The sequence below is a fragment of the Hippopotamus amphibius genome, chromosome 16 (assembly GCF_030028045.1).
Source record: "Hippopotamus amphibius kiboko isolate mHipAmp2 chromosome 16, mHipAmp2.hap2, whole genome shotgun sequence".
Taxonomy (NCBI): Eukaryota; Metazoa; Chordata; class Mammalia; order Artiodactyla; family Hippopotamidae; genus Hippopotamus; species Hippopotamus amphibius.
Genome location: NC_080201.1, coordinates 895340 through 916937, shown reverse-complemented (window position 1 = coordinate 916937; position 21598 = coordinate 895340). Strand labels below are relative to the sequence as shown.

Genomic DNA, 21598 nt, shown 5'->3' with positions numbered 1-21598 from the left:
GGGGCGGGGCCGCCGTCGCACGTGGGCGGGGGGCGGGTGCGCGCCCGCTTCCCGGGCCCCGAGCACACCCGGGTGCGTGAGGCGGGGCTGCCGGGGTACGGCGTCTACGCGGCCCCGGCCGGACTTGCGGGGACATCCTCGCCCGGGTCCAGGTCTCGGGCGGCCTTGACGGCACCCCGGGCCCCGGGCGGCGCGCACCCGCCGCGCCCGCCCTCCTGGCCTCCGGCGGGTCTCGGCTGAGCTCCTGCAGCGCGCGCGCCCCCGGCCCGGGCCTTCCCCCGGGAGCGCGCCGGTGCCTGAGGACCGGAGCAAGGAGGGGTGCCGAGCGGGGGTGCGGGGCGGAGCCTGGAGGGCGCGGGTCTGGGCACAGCGGCCGGGGGAGGGGCGAGCCAGAGGTGGAAGCCCGGGCGTTCGGTGCCGGCTCCCCGGGGCCCGCAGGGCGAGCGCAGCAGGGGAGGCAGGGACGGAACGCTTGGCCGGGCCCACTCCAGCCCCCACAGTGGCATCCGGCGGGGACACGTCTGCCAAACAGAATTTCATTAAAAACACAGAAAAGCCTAAAATGCTTGTTACTTTATTCTACACCTGCTCACTTAGTCACTTCCCAAGTGTTACAACAGTACAGAGCTGGCGGGACCGTCTGCAGAATGGAAACCCCACGCAGTGGAAATGGCCCACGGGCCTTCAGGCTGGGCTCCCTGGAGGCCTACACAGGCCTGCTCAGGCTCTCCTGACTTCACCGGTGAACGGGTTCATCACTTCTGCCACCCTGGGCTCAAGGAGGGGAGGGCAGACAGGGCACCTCTGAGGTACAGAGAGGCCCCAGAGTGTGCTGGGGTCGGGGGTCTGGATCTCTAAGTAAGGTGGTGGCATCAGCTGTCCCCGCTGGACTAGGGAGGCCTTGGCTGTTGAGGCCTGGTCAGGGAGGCCCTTGGCCTCCTCTCCCTTCTTGTTCACCATGGGGGGGGAGGTACGTAGGAGAGGGGTACTGGGGTATCACCTGTGCACAGCGCCAAGGGGCAACACAGGATTGGCATGGCTGTCCTTGACACCGGGGCTGAAGTCCCCGAGGGGACTGTGGGGGCAACCACGGCAACTCATGGCCAACCACGGCGAGTCACGGCCTCTGGGTCCTGGGACGGAGCTCGGGCCCTCGACGAGGGAGCCGGGAGGTAGCCGGAGCAGAGTGGGAGGACGTGCGGCGGGCAGCCTCCAGTTCAGGGGCTGATGTGGGCCCGAGGCGGCAGGGTCAGGCAGGCCAGGTGGGCCGGGGAGTGACTCCAGCGCCAGGCTCGGGCAGGCATAGACTTGCAGGTCCCGCTGCTGGCTACAGGTGACATCCGTCTGACAGCCGGCAGGGCAGAGGGAGTTGGGGCTCTTCCAGCACAGGAGCCCTGAGGCCAGAGCCTTCCTACCCCGGTCTGGCCTGAGCCCAAGCAGGTGCTAGTGGGGCCAGGAGCACTTCTCCGGGACAGACTCCGGGGGTGTCAGGCACTTCCCTAACTTTTCGCAGCCCGGGGGCGCCCAGTTCTGGTTAACGAAAGTTCAGAAAGAGGACATGCAGTTAATCCAAGCACTTCTGGACTCAGCACTTTTCAGACTCCTGCCCTGCCCAGGCGCGTGGCCCGCCCTCCCCGGCGGAGGGAGGCTGCAGTGTGCACCACCTGTCTCCTCCTGGCCTGGAGGCCACTCAATGCCTGAGGCCGGCACAGGAGACCCGTCACTGAAGGGGACAGTCTGCTAACTGCCCACAGCCATGGCCTGCACAGCCCCACGGCCGGGGCCAGGGGCGGGCGGGTGGCGGCAGGGCAGCCTTCCCCACTAAGCGCTACAGGCGGTGGCCTCGTGCCCCAGGGAGAGCTGCCCGATTCAGAGCTGCCCACTTTGTGGGCAGACTTGCTTTATGTGGCCATGATTTCCTGGCAGCAGGACACCCCTGCCCGAGAGGGAGCCTTGGTGGCTTCGCCGTGTCCCCCACCCAGGAGGTGTCCCCATCCCCAGAATCGCCCGGGGGGCCCTCCCCCCACTGCTGCCCCTGCCAGGCCCAGAGCTGAACCACGGGTAAAGCCCTCCCCCGCCCTGAACAGCAGCAGCTGGGCCTTGCCTCACATGGGCCACCCAGCAGGGCCAGGTTTAGATAAGGAAGCAGTTCCCAACCTTTGAGGCAGAGCAGAGAAAGGGGCCGGATGCATGCAGAAAGCAGATTCTGGGCACAGCCTGCGAGCCTGGGGGCTGGGGAGGGTGTCTGGGGAAGCTCTAGGGAGGCAGGCTGCATGGGCTACTCCTGTCCCAAGAGCAGAAGACACCACCCAGAGTCTTCCCCGCTGGCCCGGGACCAAGGAGGGCTTTGCACGCTCGCGTGCATGCAGATGTACACGCCCACACGTGTCGCCACATGTGTAAGTCCATGCCCCTCTCCGGTCGCAGTGTTCGCTTCAGAGTCTGAGGCCAAGCCACGCTGTTCCAGGGTCCTCAGCTCACTGGGAGAGAGGGTCCCTGCTTTCTCCTGTTCCAGGGGCTGAGGGGCCATGGCAGTTCCCGCCATGCCCAGGAGGTGGCGGCAGCGCCCCGGCCAGGTCAGTCCGTCCCCATCTCCCCTGCTGTCACTAAGACCCCTTTGGTCTCTGCCACCAGGCAACCGCTGCTACCTGGAGACTTGGCCCACAGGGCAGGCGTGACGGAGATGGCGTGTTGGGGTGGGGACAGCACTGCGTCACAGAGGACGGGCTTGGAGGGGCACCAGGGGCTCCTCCCTACGTGGGGGTCTCTCAGGCTCCTTGGACCCGAGGGATCTGGGTGGTCCTAAGACAGGGCCCCCCTGCCCCACTGCTGAGTCCAGAGGCCAGAGTGCCAGCCTGGCGTCCTTCCGAGGGAAAGGGGAGCCCCTGCTGGCCCCCGGCCTGAATGTCTTCCCCCGTGAGCCCCAGATGTGGATGACAGAGACCAGGCCGCCCCACTGGCCCTGGCCAGCAGCCCTCAGCCGCCCCCAAGGGCACCCACCTCTGATACTCCTCACCCCTGGGGAGGGCGCCGCCCTTCAGCCCCCAGCACACCCGCCCGCCCTGCTCACACAGTCCCTTCCTGGCTCCAGGCAGCGTCCCCACAACGGCCTGGCGGGTCTGGGGAGCGGGGTGTGCGGGGAGGGGGCTCGTGGGCTGGAAGCCGGGCTAAGCTGCTGGCTTTGCTCTGTGGGTTTTGGGGTGCTGCTGGAGCTTCTGCCACAGGCACCTGAGATCACCCGTCTTTGTGGAGCAGGGGGCTACACAGACACCCCAGTTATGGGACAGACTTGTGGGTGGGCCCCCCATGGAACTGGAGAAGGCTGTGCTGGGAGGTGGCCCACGGGCTGGCCGCACGCCAGGCCGCCCGCCCAGCCTGTCCACGCCCACGTCCCACACGGGTGTGTCTCGTCCAGCACCTGCAGGGGAGCCAAGTGGCCCCGTCCCTCTGTGCGGTCGGAGACAGAGCAGCCGGAGGGAAGCAGGGTGCGTGTCTGCAGCAGACCGGTCAGCACCCAGGTGGCCTTGGGACACCCCCCCCCCAGTCCGAGCTTGTAAACACTCACCATAACAGCCTGGTTGCACACGTTGAGCTGGGGCTGTCCGGGGACCAAGGTCTCCTGGTGCTGCTGGACCACCGGGGTGATCCTGCGAAGGGCGTCCAGGTACTCGGTGCTGGCGATGCTGTAGGTAAGGGGCGCCGGGTCACCCAGGTGGACGGAGGGACAGAGCGAGTGGGCAGCCCACCCAGGAGGGAGGGAGACGGAGGGACCAGCAGCCTCCTGGGAAGAGCAGCTGGGGCTGTGGCCCCCACCTTGCCCCGCCCGTCCGCCCATGCACCCCGGGAACCCCGTGCGCCCCAGGAACCGCCCAGCAGAGGAGGTTCAGGCCGAGCTGCGCGACCCGCACGGCAGCCGCGACCCTGCAGGCGGCGGCTCAGCCGGGACCACCGGGGCACTGCCCGCCGTTGTGGGCGCCCGGAGCTGCACGGGCTCTGCAGCCCCTCGCTCTTTCCTGCCTCAAAGTCCCTTTTAATCCTCCGGCCCCGGGTCGTTTCTCTCAGAGCAGCTGGTCCTGCCCTGATCGCCCTGAGGCCATGTGACTTCCGGGACCTCGGTGCCCTGCTCAGTCGGTGGCACGCGCCCCACAAGGGGACCTGGGGCCCGGTAACCTCCAGCTCAGAGCCCCCCGGTGCCCTGGCTCACCTGAGAGGGTACCTCTCCCCGGGGTCTCGCCCCAGGTGGAAGACCAGGGGCAGCTTCGTGTGCTCCTCCTGCGAGTGGGTGGTGACCCCCGAGACGTTCTGCCCGGGGCAGAAATCAACGCCCTGAAAGGAGAGCCCGGGGGCACAGGTGAGCCTCCGCGTGTAGGTCACAGGTTGCCCGGAGCCAACAGAGCCTTCCCACCACCACCCGGCCCAGAGCTGCGCCACCTGCCCTGTTCACCATCCCCTAGGTCTTCAGCACTTTTTTTGGGGGGGAGGGGGGGCGGTGAATCTCTTTAAAATATTTTAGTCTATCTTCCATCTAATTTTTAGAGCAAAGCTTTTCACGTCCACCCTATCTGCTTCGTAGCAGATGAGGCGGACAGAGGTCAGCATTCCCCCGAGACTCCTTGGCTGGCTGAGAAGGAGGGACCACGGGCCTGAGAGCCAGAGGAGACACAGGTGACCCAGGGATGAGCCATCTTCCCCACCAGGCTCAGGGGCAGCCCTGCTCCGTGCCCTCCAGGAGCCCACTGCCCTCGGGGTTCAGCCTTTGATGCACGTGTGAGATGGGGTTCCCGTGCCAGCGTGTCCCCCAGGCTTGAAGGCTGCCCCTCGGGGCTCCCTGACTTGGTTCAGGGAGAGGCCTGTTGCCATCCGGGTGGAGCTGGGTGAGGCCAAGGGCTGCCCTCCAGAAGCACTGGGGACCCCAGGGCCCCGTAAGCACCTGGGCACTGGTCTCCAGCCAACGTGGGACACTGTTTACGGGTCTGGAGGGGCCGTGGCCAGGCACGTAAACCCTAAAACGGGGCTGGGGACAGAGACGTGCCTCCTGCCTCTCCTGCAGGCATCCGTGCGCTCTGACGGGCAATCCTCCCAACAACCGTGTGTCTGTCCTGGACAGCTGGTCAGGGCAGCAGTGAGTACCCTGCTTTCCAGTAAAGCAGGGAGGTGAGGAGCACGAGATTCCATCTGTCTGCTCTGAGCTGTAAACCCCCGCGTACGCAGCTGCGATCTAAGCTGTTGAGGGCGGCCGAGAACGGACACCCGGGTGGGTCCCAAGTGGGCGACCCTCTGACCTGCTGGGAGCACACTGGCTGCAGAACGAACGTGGATTTAACAGTGGGAGAAACAACCACATAAAAAAAGCTGAGCAGTTCATGGACAAGAATCTAAGTCTAGACAGAAGACACAAGTTATAATTTGGAAGCAAATCAAATAAGCTATTTCATTAAGACCCCACTCATCAGTACAGGATTCTTCTCTCACGACGGCCCGCAGGAGGGAGGACTCGGCCCGGGGGCCCCGCCGCGGAGCCCCCGCGGAGCCAGGCAGAGGGCGCGGGGAGCCCTGCCCCAGCAGCACTGGCTTCGGGAGGACGGGAAGGAGGGAGGAGGCGAGCCGCGCCCTCGAGCGGACGCTCGTGGGTTTAGTCCAGAAATGCGCGGACACACGGGTCCTCCCCCCGCCTCGGGCCCCGGGCCTCACACACCCCACGAGGGGAGGTCCCGGGCTTGTCGGGGACCGTGGCACCCGGCCTGGCACAGGGCAGGTGCCCCCTTCCCCTCCCCGTCCTGTACCTGACCCGGGACGCGGGCAGGTGGGCCCACAGGCGCTGGGGGGTGGGGGGTCAAGAGCAGGTGCGAGACGCCCCAGACCAGGGGGCCGCGGGCGAGCCCTGCACCCGGGGACCCCAGACCCGCACCCCCCGCCGAGCCACGCCCCCGGCCTCGGGACGTGGCCCGCGGACAAGGCTGCCCCACCTGTGCTGTCCGCCCGGAAGCGAGGGGAAGAGGCAGACGCGCGTCTCCCTGCAGCCCGGGGAGGTGCTGGCGGCCGTGAGGCCACTGTCACAGTCAGTCTTGGGGGCCCCTCCTGACTGCGCACACCCCTCCCGCCCGGCCTCTGGTCTGCGCAGGGAGAAGGGCCTTCCCCCCGCCCCCCCAGGCACCCGAACGGAACCGCAGCCGTCGCAGCTGCGCGAACCCAGCCCAGGAGGGACCCCGACGCCTGCGCGCCTTGTGGAAGAGCCGGGAGTTTCGCGCGACAGAGGCCGTGCGGACCAGACCAGCCAGGAGCCCCGCAGGCCACCTCGGCAACGGAGGCAGCGCCCCCCGCTGGGCCCCACGTGCGGGGCCACGCGGCCACGCGGAGGTGCCTCTCCTGACGCTGTCCGGCCGCACCGTGCACGTGGCCGCGTCAGCACAGGCCGTGCGGGCGGCTGCTCGCCGCGAGCAGACCTTCTGGGCTGCAGGAGGCTCCCCCGGCCCCTCTGGGTCCTGGCCGGGGTGGGGCTGGGCTGGCCGGCCTGCCCTCAAGAGGCCCGACAGCCCACGGGGGTCTGCGGGGGCGCTCCCAGCGGGCCAGCGCGCCGTGCAGCCCGCCACGGGGACCCCGTGGGGGGGGCCTGGGAGGGAGAAGAGCTGCCACGCCCCCGGCCGCGGGCTCTCTCGGGCGGGCACCCCAGGCCTCCCGGCCCCTCGGCGTCTGAGCCGGGTCTGGGCGGGTGCCGTTCTCGTGGCTACACGTCGTCGCCCCCAAGTCCCCGACAGCAGGTCAACACACGAGCCGGGGGCACAGAGGCCCCCCCAGCGTGGGACGAGGCGTCCACGGAGCCGGAGCCCCTCACCTGGCTGAACTCCTCCCAGGAATTGGTCCAGGTCCAGAAGTGCGCCTTGTACGGGCCGAGGGTGACCGCCATCAGCGTGTTGCCACGGTAATAGAATATGGGCCTGTCGGGGCACAGGCAGGGTCAGGTGACAGGTCCCCAGGCTGCGGGGCAGCGCCCACAGCCGCGCCCTCACACGTGGTGCTGCGAGGCTGGTGCAGAGAAAAGGGGTCCGCGCTTGGGCTGGCAGGAGGGTCTGCGGGGACGCCTGTGGCGGCCAGCACCCCCACCCCTGCCAGTGACAAGCGCTCACCCCAGGTTTCAAGACAGAAGAGACAGCGAGCCGTCCACCCCGGCTGTACGCCTGCCCTGGCCACACTAGTCACGCTTTAGAATCCACGCCCTTCACAGCAGCCTAGGAAGCGCTTTTGTTTTGAGCAAAATAGTAGCTGGGCTTGAGCTAGAGACACCGTCTCCGGACAGCGTCCCGGTGCGGAGCTGGATGTAGGCTGGGGCCGGGCAGGAGGTGAGGGACACCGCGGGGTGAACGAGGCCTCCACCCCCACCACGCGTGTCATGCCACAGTCCCCGGGTCTCGCCTCCCGCTGGGCGAGGACACCTGCCACGTCAGCCAGCGCGGCTGCAGAACCAGGTGCTGGGTGCCAGGAGGAGGTGCAGGTGCCCCGTGGGAACCTACCTGTCCGTCAGGCGGCCCTGCAGCATGGCAGGGAGGAGGTCCAGGCCGTCGACGGGCCTGTCCCTGGGTGGCTCCAGGCCCGCGAGGGACAGGCTGGTGGTGAACAGGTCCATGATGCTGCCCAGCTGGTGGCTCACCTGCGAGGGGCCAGCCCAGCTGCGCTCAGGACGCCCGCCCCGCCCCGCCCCGCGCGGGTGGCGGCCAGGGCCAGGTCCCCGGGCGCGCACGCTGACACACGCACGCACCACACACGCACACATGCACACACCGCACACGCACACATCCCGCAGCGTGTCCACACATACGAAACAGAGGCCTTCCCTGGCTGAGGACACGGGTGCATGGCAGAGTGAGCACAGGGAGCAGGCCAGCGCGGGGACTGAGGCTTCGCGCCCAGGCTGACCGCGGGCCTGGCGCAAGGCCAGCTCTGACTCACCTGGCCGGCAGGGATGCGCCCCGGCCACCAGGCGATCGCAGGCTCCCTCATGCCACCTTCAAACGTGGTCTCCTTCCCGCACAGAAAGGGCCCGTTGCTGCCACCTGGAGACAGTCGCCCATCAGACCACGTGCCCGAGCGCCCAGGGCCACACACGCCCCACCAGACACGCGCCCTCAGGACACGTGTGTTCACCTGGCTCCCCGCCCAGCCCTTCGGAGGTGACACTGCTGAGACACTGAGGCCATCGTGGGGACGAAGGACCAGCCCTGGGGTTCGGGCCTCAAGTTCAAGGTCAGAGTGCCTGGAGACGGCCCTGACCTAGAGCTGCGGTCGTCAGGCGCTGCCCCCATGGACGGCAACCACACGCACACGGAGCACGCAGACGTGTTAGTGAAAGACGTGCAAACGCAGCCAGAGTCCCGACCCCGGGCCTGGCAGGTGCCGCTCCCCTGAATCTCATTGTGCACGAGCAGCCTGTGTGCAGCTCCCGCGTCTCTCACACGCCCCGCTTGGGGCAGGCGGCCCCTGAAGCCACTGTGGCGGTGCGGAGGGCACCGTGCAGCCCTGGCTAATCGTGTGGCCTGGCTCGCGCCCGTGACGGACGGAACCTCCCACAACCTCGGGCACTGAGCACGCGGCGGTGAACACAGCAGCCCAGCGTCCCGGCAGCGGCCCTGGGGCTAGTCCCTGCTCCGCAGCCCGAGGCCCCCTCGCCGGTCGGCACGGGCCAACGAGGGTCACAGGCCAGAGGGGGACAAGGGCTCCTTCTCTCCCGCCGCGGCTTCCGCAGCTGTGGGTGGGCCCCCGGGTCTTCACGGCCTTGTGCAGGCCCCGCAGCCCCCGCTCGGCCTAAGCCGGCTGCACTGCTCCTGTCCCTGGAGACCCCTCCCCCCTCCCCCAGGGCCACGCGGCTGCAGGGTCCCCCGGCGCCTCCCCACGCAGGCCCGGCCCGTGCGCTTCCCTGCTGCCGGCGGCCTTCCTTCCAGAGCTGAGGGACGCAGAGCCCCACCGGGGCCCCAGCCTTTCTAAGAAGAAAGGGACAAAGAGACCCCTCCTGAGAGTGTGAGACCCTTACAGGACCCTGAAACAACCTTGCTCCGCCAGGCAGAAAAGCCTCAGGCCTGAGAGCCCCGGCGATCAGATCCTCAGGAGGCCTCCAGGCCTGGCAGGGCACACAGGGCGAGGCTGGGCGGGAGCGGGCACCCCCCTCACTGCACCAGGGGCTCCGGGCGGCCCCCGTGGCCCGCACCGCGGGGCTGCGGAGCGTCCCCCTGGAACACCACCCCCCACGAGGCCTGGGAGGGTGTTTCCAAGGGGCAGGGCTGGGCACTGAGCCTGGGCCTGGCGGCCGGAAGGTCACTGCCCCCCCACAGGAAGAGAGGTCCCGAAACACAGAAAAGGGTGCAGACGTGTCCAGTCACGAGACAGCGGTTGCTGAGTTACAGCTGAGATCAAGACAGAAACGCTGATGGGGACATTGCAGCTTCAGAGAGAAAAACTGCACGTGACCAGGGAGCGGGCCGGCCAGCGCAGGGTCAGGAGCAGGCGAGGGCCGCGGCCGCTGTCCTCCCCGCCCCCTCGAGCGGCCCCTCCCGACCCGGCACCTGGGGGGTTGCCAGCCACGCCTGGCGGTGGGCGCAGCGCCGCGGCCACGGGCCTGGGGGCTTGCCGGCGCCCCTCCCTCCCCGAGGCCGAGCCCCACACACTCGGCCCGTCCGTCCGCTCGAGGCACCTGCCTTGTCTGGGCGCAGAAACGAGGGCGGCACCGTTGTCGGACGTGAAGAAGACAAAGGTGTTCTCCGCGACGCCCAGGTCCCGCAGGAGGCGCAGGACCCTCCCCACGCTGTCGTCAATCTCCCTGACGGCGTCCCCGTACCTGCGGGAAGGAGGGGGCCGGAGGGCAGCTGAACCTCGGGGAGGGACAAGCCGGGGCTGCCGTCACGGAAGAGGAGGGGGCATCGCCGTCGCGTCTCAGAGGGGACCGGGCAGGGCCGACCCTCCCTCCACCACCCCAGAGGCACAGAGGCTTCGCTCTGTCTGCAGCTGACGACGGGGCTGAGGGCCCTGCCCTGGGAGGTAATCAAGCGCAGCTGACCCCCCCCGCCCCACGGCGCAGGAGGGCCCAGGTCTCTGCGACCAAGGACTCACCGCCCTCGCTGGCTGGTGCCCAGGAAAGGCCTGGAGGCATAAACAGGCGCGTGGGTAGCGTCGATGGCCCAGTAGAGAAAGAAGGGGCGGGGAGCTGCCTGCTGCCTCCGAATGAAATCCAGCGCTTCCTGCGGAGAAGGACAGGGGCCTGCCGTCTCCCCTGCCCCCGGCCCGCCTCCCGCCCAGAGCCTGCCCGGGCCCCACTGCCGGCACCTGTAGGTAGATCTGGGTGAGGTTGGCTTCTCCCGTCTTCAGGTTAATGGGAAATTCCTCGTAAAATCTGAAAACAATACAGATCCAGACGGAAATCAGCCTTCAGGGCAGGAAAGCCCCCCCTCCCCGATTTCCCGGCAAAGTCACGGGCCTCATTTAAAAGAGATGGAAACGGCCCGTCGTGAACAAAACCAGAGCCCGGAAGCTCCCAGGCCCGACAGGGACCCGGTGGGGCTGAGGCGGGTGCCCCGGTGACCCCGCCGTCTGGGAGAAGGGGGGGAGCCCCACATAAGGACAGGCAGGACAGCGAGAGAGGAAGCAGTGGGTCCGCAGACACAGAGGCACGGCTCACAGGCGTGGGGCCTCTCTGCCGGGGGATGGAGGCGGTCTGCGATGGGGGTTGGGGGTACTGGGCGAGTTACACCCCAGCAACGCTGGCCCAGCTCTGCGGTCCACTCACGTGTACCAGGCCTCGACCAAAACAAAAATAACAAAAAAGGAAGAGGGACTTCCCTGGTGGTGCAGAGGTTAAGAATCCACCTGCCAATGCAGGGGACACGGGTTCAAGCCCTGGTCTGGGAAGATCCCACATGCTGTGGAGCAACGAATCCCCTGCGCCACAACTACTGAGCCTGTGCTCTAGAGCCTGCGAGCCACACCTATTGAGCCCGTGTGCCTCAACTACTGAGCCCACGCACCGCAACTACTGAATCCCGCGTGCCTAGAGCCCGTGCTCTGCAACAAGAGAAGCCACTGAAATGAGAAGCCCGCGCACCGCAGCAAAGAGGAGCCCCCCTCGCGGCAACTAGAGAAAGCCTTCACGCAGCAACAAAGACCCAACGCAGCCAACAAATAAATAAATTTATTTTTTTAATTCTTTAAATTAATTAATTAATTAATAAAAAATAAAAAATAAAAATGGAAGAAAGAAAGGGAAGGTAAAGCCAAAGAAGACTCAAGAAAGACCGGGGCCTGTTCACAGCTGCCCATTGGCCAGACCAGGTCAGTCCTGCAGCCAACAGCCCCCAGACAGCGGCTCGGAGCGGGGCTGACCGCCCGGAGCGCGGCCCCCTCCCGCCGCCGGGGTGGCAGGGGCCAGGCCCGAAGGCTGGGAGCCGCGTGGCGCGCCGCGCTCCGGGGAGCACCTGGGGCCCCCACCACATTCCCTGAGACGGTTAGAAGCCCGGGAGGCGCGGCTCTCATAAGCCAGAGGTCGCAGGATGAGGAGCGGCCAGAGGGGTGCCCGCGGCCCCGGCGGGTGGGCCGGTTACCTGCCGACCATCTCCCGGTCCCGGTACACAGGGATGTTGGGCCTGGCCTTGTTGTCATAAGGTCCAAAGTGACAGTTGGGGGATCCAAACCACTCGTCGAATCCGTGCTTCAGGGGGTGGAACTGCGGCCTGTGGCCCAGGTGCCTAGGACAGGAACCCGGGGAACGTCAGGAACCCCGCGTGGCGCCTGGGGCTCCAGGCGGCAGCCCCCTCGCCGGCAGAGAACGGCTCCGGAGACAGGGCTCCGGCCCCAGGTGAGCCGAGCCCGGTGCCCGCGGCCTCGCTGGCCCGCCTGCGCGGTCCGCCCAGGCGACAGCGGCCAGGTCCCAGGCATCCCGCTCGCGCCCTGGGCAGGAGCCGCCAGGACAGGCGAGCAGAGAACACGGCAGCGTGCCTGCGGGGCCGGGGCCCGCCCCTGCCCCCCGCTCCCACCCACGGCGCCTCACATGGGTCCTCCCGCCAGCGGGAGGGTCTCTCTTGAGGTGGCGCCGCTTAGAGAAGGGGTTTCGGGGCAAGATGCCTTCACCCTGGGAAGTGGACGGGTTTCCTGGGGTCACGTTTGCAGAAAGCCTCGCGCAGGCAGGGTCACCAGCACAGCAGCGGGGGGCCCTGCGCCGCGTCGGGCGGACCTCAGGTCACCGTGAGCTTGCCTCGCAACTCGGTCACTCGGTCAAGGTGGACACGGCGCGGGGCCGCAGGGCAGGACGGGGCAGGAGCTGAGCTGGCCGGCAGCGGCGTCTGGGTGCCACGAAGCGACCCTCTCGGTCCCCCTGCTGAAACGCTCTGCCTCTGCAGCCCCTGTGCCGGGGGCACCGCGCGGGCTCTGTCCTGAGCACCGTCTCTGTAGAGGAGAGCCAGCTGCGCCCTGTGCGTCCTCTCTGGGCCCGCAGCTACAACGCCCCCGCCACGCGGGACACCGCTGGGTGTGACACTCGCGGGCCTGCGTCCTTCAGCGCAAACGGCCTTCATTGAACAGAAACACCCACGAAGGTCCGGCTTGTGTGAAGCTATCCGTTCAAAGTGCTGGTCCCAGAGCAGCCACGGGGTCAGCACGGCCCGCCAGTGACATGAGAGCCACCACGTCCGGCCCCTGGGCCTCGGGGCAGCCCCTCGCGGGAGCCCAGACTCCGTCCACCCAGGCCGTGGTCAGGCCGAGGAAACCGGACCCGTGGTGCTGGGGCCTGAGGCTGGCTGTCAGGCAGTGCGGCCACGGCCACCAACACCCACTGCAGCCCTGACGGGACCCTGCTGAGACCAGGACCCCCACCTGGCCGAGGAGGGGCTGACCCCCTGCCCTGGGCCTCCCAGAGTCATCCTCCCATGGGCCACGGCTGCCCTGACCCGAGCCTGTCCACCAGCACTGCGCCCACCTCCCCGAGTGCACCTGGATGCTTCTCCAGGCCCTGCCGCATCCTCCCTGCTCCGGGGTCCGCCTGTCTTAGGAGCTTGTGAGCACAGGTTCCTAGTGCAGCTCCAGCTGCCCCGAGTCAGTGACCACAAAGGGGAGGCCACTGGACCAGGGCAGAACCGCCAGGCTGGGGAGAGAGCGCCAGCCATCACGGGGGCTCCTCCCTCTGTGGGCGCGGCCCTGGCGGGCCTTGCAGCTGCCCTGCCACCATCCCCCGGGCCTTCCCGGCACCACTGCGGCTCTGCAGGCTCCCACGACCCGCGCACCCTCGTCAGCTCTGCAGCCACCGCCGCCTCCAGGCTCGACCGCTTAGCAGAACAGCTCCCAGCTCATCTCGGGAGCAAGGAAATGCTCGTGAGGTGGCCTCCAGATGCCCAGCTTCCCTGAGGACTCCTCTCCCGGTCTCTGCAGAGCCCCCATCACCACGACTGTCAACTGCGCAGAGCAGCAGTCCCAAAGGGGCACAGATGAGGTGCTCGCCCTTGAGAAGGCGCGTGCCAGAGGGGTTAAGGGGAGAGCGCCTGAACTGCAGCAGCGGCAAAGGAGAGACAATCAGGGCTGGGAAGTCAGGGAAGGCTTCCTGTAGGAAGCAGGCTTGGTCTCCAAGGGCTCCAACACTTGGGAGGGGAAAGAGGGGACATCTGACTTTTATTCCAACCTCTAGGGCTGCGTACTCAGGCATCCCTGGGGACGAGGAGGAAAGCCATGTAACAGGCTTAACCGTGTAACTGCACGGCACCGCGTACAACGTGATCTTTCACGACCGCTTGACCCCGATGACTCCACACCACACGACCACCCCGCTACCCGCTCCTCGCGTGTTGGTTTCACCACCAGACAGAGCCCCTGCGCCTGCTGATGTGTCACTGCGACAGCACACGTGTCCGATAACGTGGCTCCTCTGCTGATGCCGTGGCAGCCACGACCCCAGCTTCACCACGGGAGATCCCACGGGCACGGCCACACCAGCTTTTAAAGGGACGCTTTGGACGCCTTAGCAGACCTGGAATCCAAGGCCTGCACTCTCCCCCGAGAGGCCCGTGCGGCGAGCGCTCACCACTTGCCCACGATCTTGCAGGCGTAGCCGGCCCCCTTCAGCAGCTCCGGCAGCAGGATCTCCGCGTCTGGGATGCCGCCCACCATCTCCTGCGGTGTGTAGGCTGCGGGGCGAGGCCGCGTGTGAGCCGGCACAGGGCAGGCCTGCACCCGCGGTCCAGGCGCGGAGCCCTGGTCTTCCGGCCGCTGCTCAGTCAGCACCGCTACCCGACAGCAGTGCCCCGAGGGCCACGTGACGTCCCGCCTGGTCGGGGAGCCCGCCCTAGAGCCGGCTGCCCGGCCCCCCGCCCCCCGGGACAGGGAGGGAGCCGGCCCCACCCTCACGTCCTCCCCACATGCCTACATCGTTGTTTCTGATGGAGGCTCTGCAGCTGCCTTCCGGTCAGTGACAACCCAGACAGAGCCCTCCACCCCGGGCAGTGAGCGCGCTTGGGAGACGCCAGGTCGCCCGCGAGGGCAGCTGACAGACGCCCGCCCGCCCCGGCCCCAGGGCGCAGCCTACCGTTCCTGGCGTGCCCGTTGGTGGTGTAGAAGCCGCTGCGGATGGGCAGACGGCCGGTGAGCAGAGCCGCCCTGGCTATGCGGAGGGGTCGTGACAGAAACAAACGGGTCACACATCCGGCAGCGAGAGGGGGACTGAGAGAGAGAGAGGGAGGCCCCCCCGCACAGCCCGGCGGCCGCAGCCCCCCCTCGCTCGCTCCGGGACCGCCCGCAGCCACCCTCGTGCGCTGCCCCACCCAGGGCACGCGTCCTCAAGGTGACAGAGTCTCGCCACCTGCGGGAGCCTCCACCCCGCTGACAATCACTTCCTCCCCCAAACCAGCCCCGGCACTCAGCTCCGCAAAGCAACAGCCACCGCCGAGGCGGCCACCTGCGCCTCAAACGTCCCCAGAGGCTCCCGATGGCCCCACGTCCCCCACGGCACGGAGCCCGGGTGCTCCTGGGGGCCAGGATCCGAAGGAAAAGGCCACACCCCACCTGCCAACCCTCTGCCACGTGGAGGCAGCACGGGTGGAGCTGACACCCGCGTCGGGGCTGCTGACACCCGCGTCGGGGCTGCCGCCCCCCGCGCCCCTCCCCACGTGCCCCTGCGTCCCACTTCCTGGTCTACATGTCCCCCCACCCCCCACCTCTGTCTCCACGCTCCGTGCCCGCCCCTCCCCGTGCCCTGCCCCCGTCCCCATGCCCTGGTGGCCTGAGCTGGCCCTGACTTACACGGGGAGCACAGGGGGCTGGCCGTGTAGAAGTTCGGGAAGAGCATCCCTTCTGCAGCCATCCGGTCCAGATTCGGGGTCTCTCTGGAAGGTTCTCCATACACCCCCAGGTCGCCCCACCCCATCTGTAGGAAAGAGCGTGTGGAGCTGGGATGAGAACCCAACTGGAGCTGCAGGCCTGGTGCACCCCAAGTGTGGCCAGTGTGCAGTCAGCGGCTCCCCCGTGCAGACACCACGCGCCCGCCTCCTCCTGGCTCCGCGTGCTCTGTCGTACTCCGCGGTGCAAATTCACATTTAAAAACAGCAGCGAGGGCTTCCCTGGTAGCACAATGGTTAAGAGTCCGCCTGCCAATGCAGGGGACACAGTTCGATCCCTCGGCCGGAAGAATGCCACATGGCGCGGAGCAACTAAGCCCGTGCGCCACAGTGACTGGAGCCTGCGCTCCAGAGCCCGCGTGCCACAACAGGAGAAGCCACTGCAATGAGAAGCCAGTGTACCGCAGCAACGAGTAGCCCCTGCTCACCACAACCAGAGAAAGCCCACGCACAGCAAACAAGACCCGACGCAGCCAAAGATAAAATAAATAACTAAATAGAAATAGATAAATAAATAAATAAAAACAGCAGCGAGGCCCTGAGACCCTCTGCTCCTCTAGAGCTTGCTGCCCCGAGAACTGGGCTCCCAGCACCCAGAGCCCACGTGGATGTCCACAGCAGCAGGACTCCCGACGGCCCAAAGGAGACAGCCCGTGCCCGTCACTGACCCACAGCGCACGGGCAGTGGGCTTGCCATCTGGCGCTGGGGTGAACAGTGGCCCCCAATGGATGACCACTCAGAACCTGCGAACACACCCGTGTCTGCAAACGCAGGTGTAATTAGCTGAGATGAGGGCACACTGGACTAGGGTGGCCCTAAATGCAATGACTGGGGTCCTCGTGAGGAGGGGGGACACAGAGACAAGACAGACGCACAAGGAGAGGCTGGGTCTCCCCGACGGAGGCAGAGCCTGGAGGGCCGCGGCCACCAGCCAAGGAGCTCAGGAGCTGGAAGAGGCAGGAAGGCCCCTCCCTCGGAGCCTCCGGAGGGAGCCCGGCCCTGCGACCCCCGGACTTCAGACTCTGGCCTCCAGGACGGGAAGGGGGGCCTGTGGTCATCTGTGACTCACCAGGAAACTAACACGCACCCTACAGGCCAGCGGGGTGCTCACACTCGCGACGGCAGGAGGGAATCTTGAAAATGGGCTGCTGGGAAGCCAGGCAGAAGAGGCCACAGGGTGTACGATGGACGTGAAACCTGCAGAACAGGCAAGTCCATGGGGACGGAGCAGATGGGCAGGTGCCAGGGGCTGGGGGAGGGGGAGGGGAGTGACTGCCGGTGGGAAAGAGGCTTGGGGGTTGGGGGAGGGCTGCACACGCTCGCGAATGTGCTAAAGGCTCTCAGCACCAGAGCGCCTGCTTGAAAATGTTAAAGGGTAGAAACATCCCTGGAGGTCCAGTGGTTAAGACCCCACACTCCCCATGCAGGGGGCCCAGGTTAGATCCCCGGTCAGGGAACAGATCCCGCATGCCAAAACCAAGAGTTCGCATGCCGCCCCTAAAGATCCCGCATGCTGCAACTAAGACTCAGAGAAGCCAAATAAGTAAATACATATTAAAAAAAAAAAGTTAAAAGGCTACATTCGTGTTATGCGCATTGTGCCAAAATGAAACCGCGTGGGCAGAGACGGACAGATGGGCAGCTGGGAGAAGGAGCGGGCAGAGTCCAGGCGGGGCGACAGGTGTGCACGGCAACCGCCTTCCAACCGCACTGTGCGTCTGGCAACTTCCATCACAAAACGCTAAAACCCGAAAAGGGCAGCGGGACGTGACGTCCCTCTCTGACCCGGCGCATCCTCCTGCAGCCAGTGGCGTGGGGCCGGCGACCCCTGCACAGCGACCCCCCACCCCCGTGGCGCCGCTCCCCTCTGGACTCTCCAGCCGCGCCCAGCCCCCTCCAAGCTGGCTCTGCTTAACCAGCCCCTCCTGGAGGGGGGGAGGGCAGGAGGGGCTGCGAAGGTGCTAGAACCCTCGGAATCGCTCCCTCTCACGAGTGACGTGCGCACGATGGACACGACATCTCCGTAGAGCCGTTGGAAACACGCCGGCACCGGGTGCTGCAGAGGCCTGGCCGTGCCCATCTCTCCGGAGCCCCCTAACGCTCTCCAGACGCCTAGGCTGTGGTCAGCCAGCCCACAGCAGGCTCGGCAGGTCTACACGGAGACGCACGGCCACCGCGCTGACCCGGAGGATCCAGGGGCTCGGGGCGGACTCTGCACACGTTGGGGAGAGCCGGGCCGGCACGCACGAGGCTCGGGCAGCCTCGGGTCCCACGCGGAGGCCAGGCGTGCCGGTGTGCCTGGGGTAGTCCCGGGCAGGTGTGCGGCCTGCCTGTAAGTGCTCACGTCCCCTGCACTGGACAGAAGCTCACAGGGCGCCCTCTTCATCAGGGAGAGCCAGGAGGGGGCGTCTCCCCTCCTCTCCCAGCCTCAGGCCCGTCCTGACACTCAGAGACTCAGGGCCTCTGCTATGGGACCCTGCAGTCTGCTCTCAAAGACCCTCAGGCCGCAGAGGCCCTTTGGAGGTGGTTTATTCTGAAGTTACGGAAACGGCTTTTCCATCTGGCAACAGCAGGAGCCGGAGTGAACACGGGGCCTGCAGGGAGGCCACAGGTCCAGGCCCCTTCCCGCTGCCCCCCACGGGGCACAGGCGGGCCACCGTTCCTCACCCACGGGCCAGGTAGGAGGCACGGAGAGAGGCAGAGGGGCTGGTCCCGCGGGCACCACCCGAACCCCAGCCTCCCAGGAGGCACAGGGAATAACGGGACACTCCTCAAATCCTAGTTCCCAGGTGCGCCAAAGGTTCCCCTATTTACAGGGGAGCCTCTCTGCGGCCGCAGTCACTGGCCTGCCATGCTCTTTCCTGCTCACTCAAATCCATTATTACTTATCAGTTGGCTTTCGTGGCTATAAAACAGAGGTGTTACCATCCACCTTGCAGGGCTGCCTGGGCCTCCACGAGACCACCCTCCACGGCGCCCTGGGTGGGGTCTCCCCCTCCCACGGACCGCCCACCCGCGGGTACGAGGCAGCCGGGACCCCGAGCCCAGGTCCTCTTGCTGCCCTCGGCCTTTACTCAGCGGGAACGTCAAGATTCTGAGCGGAGCAGGGGCCACATGTGGCTACGAGGGTCGTCACACACGCGCGTGTCCACCTCGACGCACGTGGAAGGCCCTGGAGGCGCAGGACGGGGCAGCCGCTGGAGGGGCCCACCGCGGGGACGCAGGGGCCGGCCTCCGCCCGGCCCGGCTTTACCCCTCCCGGTAGTCGCGGGCGGGCCTTCTCAGTCCTGCTGTGCAAGTAGAGAACCGCGATGCAGACGGCGCTCGGGCCCAACTGGGCAGGAGGGAGCGAGCTCCGTCCCCACGTCCTGGCCCACCACCCATCAGCCTGAAAAAGCAGAGATGAGTCAGTGCCGCTGCAGGAAGGCTCCTCAGCCTCTTCTAAGCTCTTCCACAGATTGACGCCTACCGGGGCCTGCGCCTTCCGCCGGGCCTGACGAGCACAGGGAGGACACAGAGCTGGGGGACCTGAAGCCTGCCTAGTCGGGAGGGCTGCAGTCCCTACGTCTGCCACAGTCACTTGGGGTGTGTTTTCTGTCATTCGCTGACCAGGACAGAGGTCTTCCCGACTTCTCCGGGCTTCAGCCGCCAAAAACCCCAAAGTCACAGGAGGAAGCTGCACAGGGGAGGAAGGGCGCCGGAGCCTTGTGCCCCACTGTTCCCGCTTCCTGGGCACACACTGGGCACCCAGGCGGACGGGACCCCGGGTCAGCGCCCCTGGAGTAAGACACACCCAGCACCGGTCCCTTTCCACCACGCAGGGCCTCCGACAGAGAGCGGGGGGCCACCAGCTAGGCCTGCGGCCCGGCAGCCCCGGCAGCCCCGGCAACAGGCAAAAAGAAACAAGTGGGTGCGGGCGCAGGCTGTAATTTACTTAGCTCCCTAAATCCAGAAAACGACCATCTCGACACGCCTGCAGTATCAACCTTCATACTGAACCATCACCTTGGAGAGAAGGGAAGGGGCAGAAATTACAGAGGCTCAGTGCCCAGCTAAGTCTCGCCCCACGACTTAGGTACTTCACCAGCCTTTCCGCCCGGGAACCTCAGCTGTGAGAAGGCTGACTGCCGCCGACACAGCGAGCCCTTCCAAAAGCCACGTGTTCGTCGTGAAGCAACGTTTCCGTACCGGCCAGCGGGCCGGGCTCCGGGAGCTGTGGGGCCCCTGCTCACGTTGAACCGTTCGTGTCTGAACAGTTATGACTAAAGAAAAGCACAGCTGTGTCACCTCTGGGTGGGGCCTCTACAGACGGGCGTCTGCGATCTTTGCCTTCCGGCTCATCTAAAGGTGAAGTTTTTGGAAAAAAGAATTATTTTAATAACAAAAAAATGTTACATGATATATATATATATTTCATGTCTTTTTCTTGTACTAGGTCTCTAAAGCCTGGGTGTGTTTTTCACACATAGCCCCTCACAATTCTGGCCAGCCGGGACCACCCAGCAACCACGTGAGGCTCGTGGCCTTGGTCCAAAGGCTCCAGGGAGGATCTCTGCGGGCCTTTTGGGGAACTTCGAGCTATTTTTATTCGCAACACTTCTGACACCAAAGCGGGGGTGGGGGCGGGGGCGGTGACCACACCAACCACTTCTCTGGTCTCCGGCACCGGCCGGGGGTCCAACCACGCAGCCTGGACCTGGCATCGGACCCCACAGGCCAAGGGCTCAGCCCCGCACCACCGCCCCCACTTCAGATGCCAGCCCCAAGTCCTGGGCCTCCTGTGAGTCAGGCTCCCACCCCACCCCGCCCCCGCAGTTGGATAATTTGCTAGAATGGCTCACAGAATGCAGGTGGGCGCTGTGTTTACGGTCACCTGTTACTGTCAAGGACACAGCTCAGGGACAGCAGGCGGAAGAGCTGCCTCGGGTGGGGTGTTTGGGTGCGCCCCTGCCCTCTCTGGGCCCCTCCAACCCTGTTACTTAGGGTTTCGATGGAGGTTTTGTCACACAGGCACCGTGGATTAAATCGCGCCCATTGGTGACAGCACTCAAGCTCCAGCACCCCCGTCGTCCCCCAGAGGTTGAGGCTGTGCTGGAAGCTCTAACCGTCCAGTCATGCCTTGGCCTTCCTGGCGACCCCACCCTGAAGCCATCCAGGCTCCCCCCTCACCACAGACACTGTTATCACCCCGGATTCGAGGGTTTAGGGGTGGTCTGCAGGGCCCTCTGCCCTGCCTCAGTCCTCAGGACAGGGCAGAGGGGAAGCCCAAAGGGCTGCAGTCCCCCCACAGCTCAGAGGAGCAGGGACCTGGACCCAGGTTTGTCTGTGTCCCCGCTTTACCCCAATGCCTCACACGTAGTCATTTCAGAGCCTCCATTTCACATCCCCCAAATGCCCTGCAAACACCGTCCTGCTTCCTTGGGAAGGAGCACAGGACAAGTCGCAAAGAACGCACGGACACCTCAGCTCGTGCACAGCGCTGGTCCACAAGTGAGACCAGGCTGCCCCGGGGCCTGCGGCGACACATGACCCAACGGGGGACAGTCCTCCGCCTCAGTTCTTCCTTGCCCCACGGAGCCCTGACCTCTGGCCAGAAATCTCAGCAGGATGGGAGCAGCCAGACCAAGAGGTCAGGGGCAGCCCTGGGGCAGGGCAGGTCCAGCAGGCCAAAGGCGGCACAAGGAGACACTAGGGGCAGGCAGGCAGGCGGGGGTATTGGTCAGCTCTGCACCCCTTCCGTGCCCCTGACACCCCCAGCAGTGGGCGGTAGCAGGCGTGAGCAGGGGTCCTGGGAAGCTGGTCCTCGCGCGGCCAGCATCGAAGCTGGTCTGGGCGCGGGAGGGGTGGGGGAGGAAACGGTGCAGGAAGGTCTTCTCCTGGCCCGCCTGGACACGACCACCTCCCTTCAGCTTCACCCACGAGCCAGGCTGCGGCCGGCAGGGCCAGGCGCGACCCCCACACCGATGGCGGACCCCAGCCCCCGCCGGAGCGCAGCCCTCCCGAGAACCCGGCCCGCGTCCGCACTCACGTCGTCCATGAGCAAGAGCAGGATGTTAGGGCGCTGCGGGGCGCCCGTGACCCCCAGCCCCGCGGCGCTCAGCACCAGAAGCATCTGCCACCTCGTCGCCGCAGCAACCGCCGCCATGGCAACCACGCCGAGAACCCCGGAGCCCGGGAGCGCCGGGAACCCGGATGGCGAAGCGGGCGATCCTTCCGGCCGGGCGATGGGGCGGGGCCATGCCTG

General features: G+C 66.5%; 1 protein-coding gene across 6 annotated transcripts; it reads right to left on the bottom strand.

Moving 5' to 3' along the window:
* Window positions 1–558: 558 nt before the first annotated feature.
* GALNS (galactosamine (N-acetyl)-6-sulfatase) lies at window positions 559–21567 on the bottom strand. 6 transcript variants are annotated; one of them, XM_057713019.1, is made up of 16 exons: window positions 21383–21511; window positions 19543–19695; window positions 16424–16551; window positions 15259–15382; window positions 14546–14620; window positions 14045–14147; window positions 11580–11723; window positions 10309–10375; window positions 10096–10223; window positions 9684–9823; window positions 7945–8048; window positions 7509–7645; window positions 6833–6935; window positions 4205–4326; window positions 3566–3683; window positions 559–1530 (listed from the first exon to the last, which is right to left on the bottom strand). In XM_057713019.1, the coding sequence occupies exons 4-16, from the start codon at window positions 15380–15382 to the stop codon at window positions 1444–1446; spliced, it is 1452 nt and encodes a 483-aa protein (XP_057569002.1). In that variant the 5' UTR covers window positions 16424–16551; window positions 19543–19695; window positions 21383–21511; the 3' UTR covers window positions 559–1443. The 6 variants fall into 6 exon arrangements, with proteins under 6 accessions (XP_057569002.1, XP_057569004.1, XP_057569003.1 ...); XM_057713021.1 differs by having other exon boundaries at window positions 19642–19695; XM_057713020.1 differs by lacking the exon at window positions 16424–16551.
* Window positions 21568–21598: the final 31 nt, after the last annotated feature.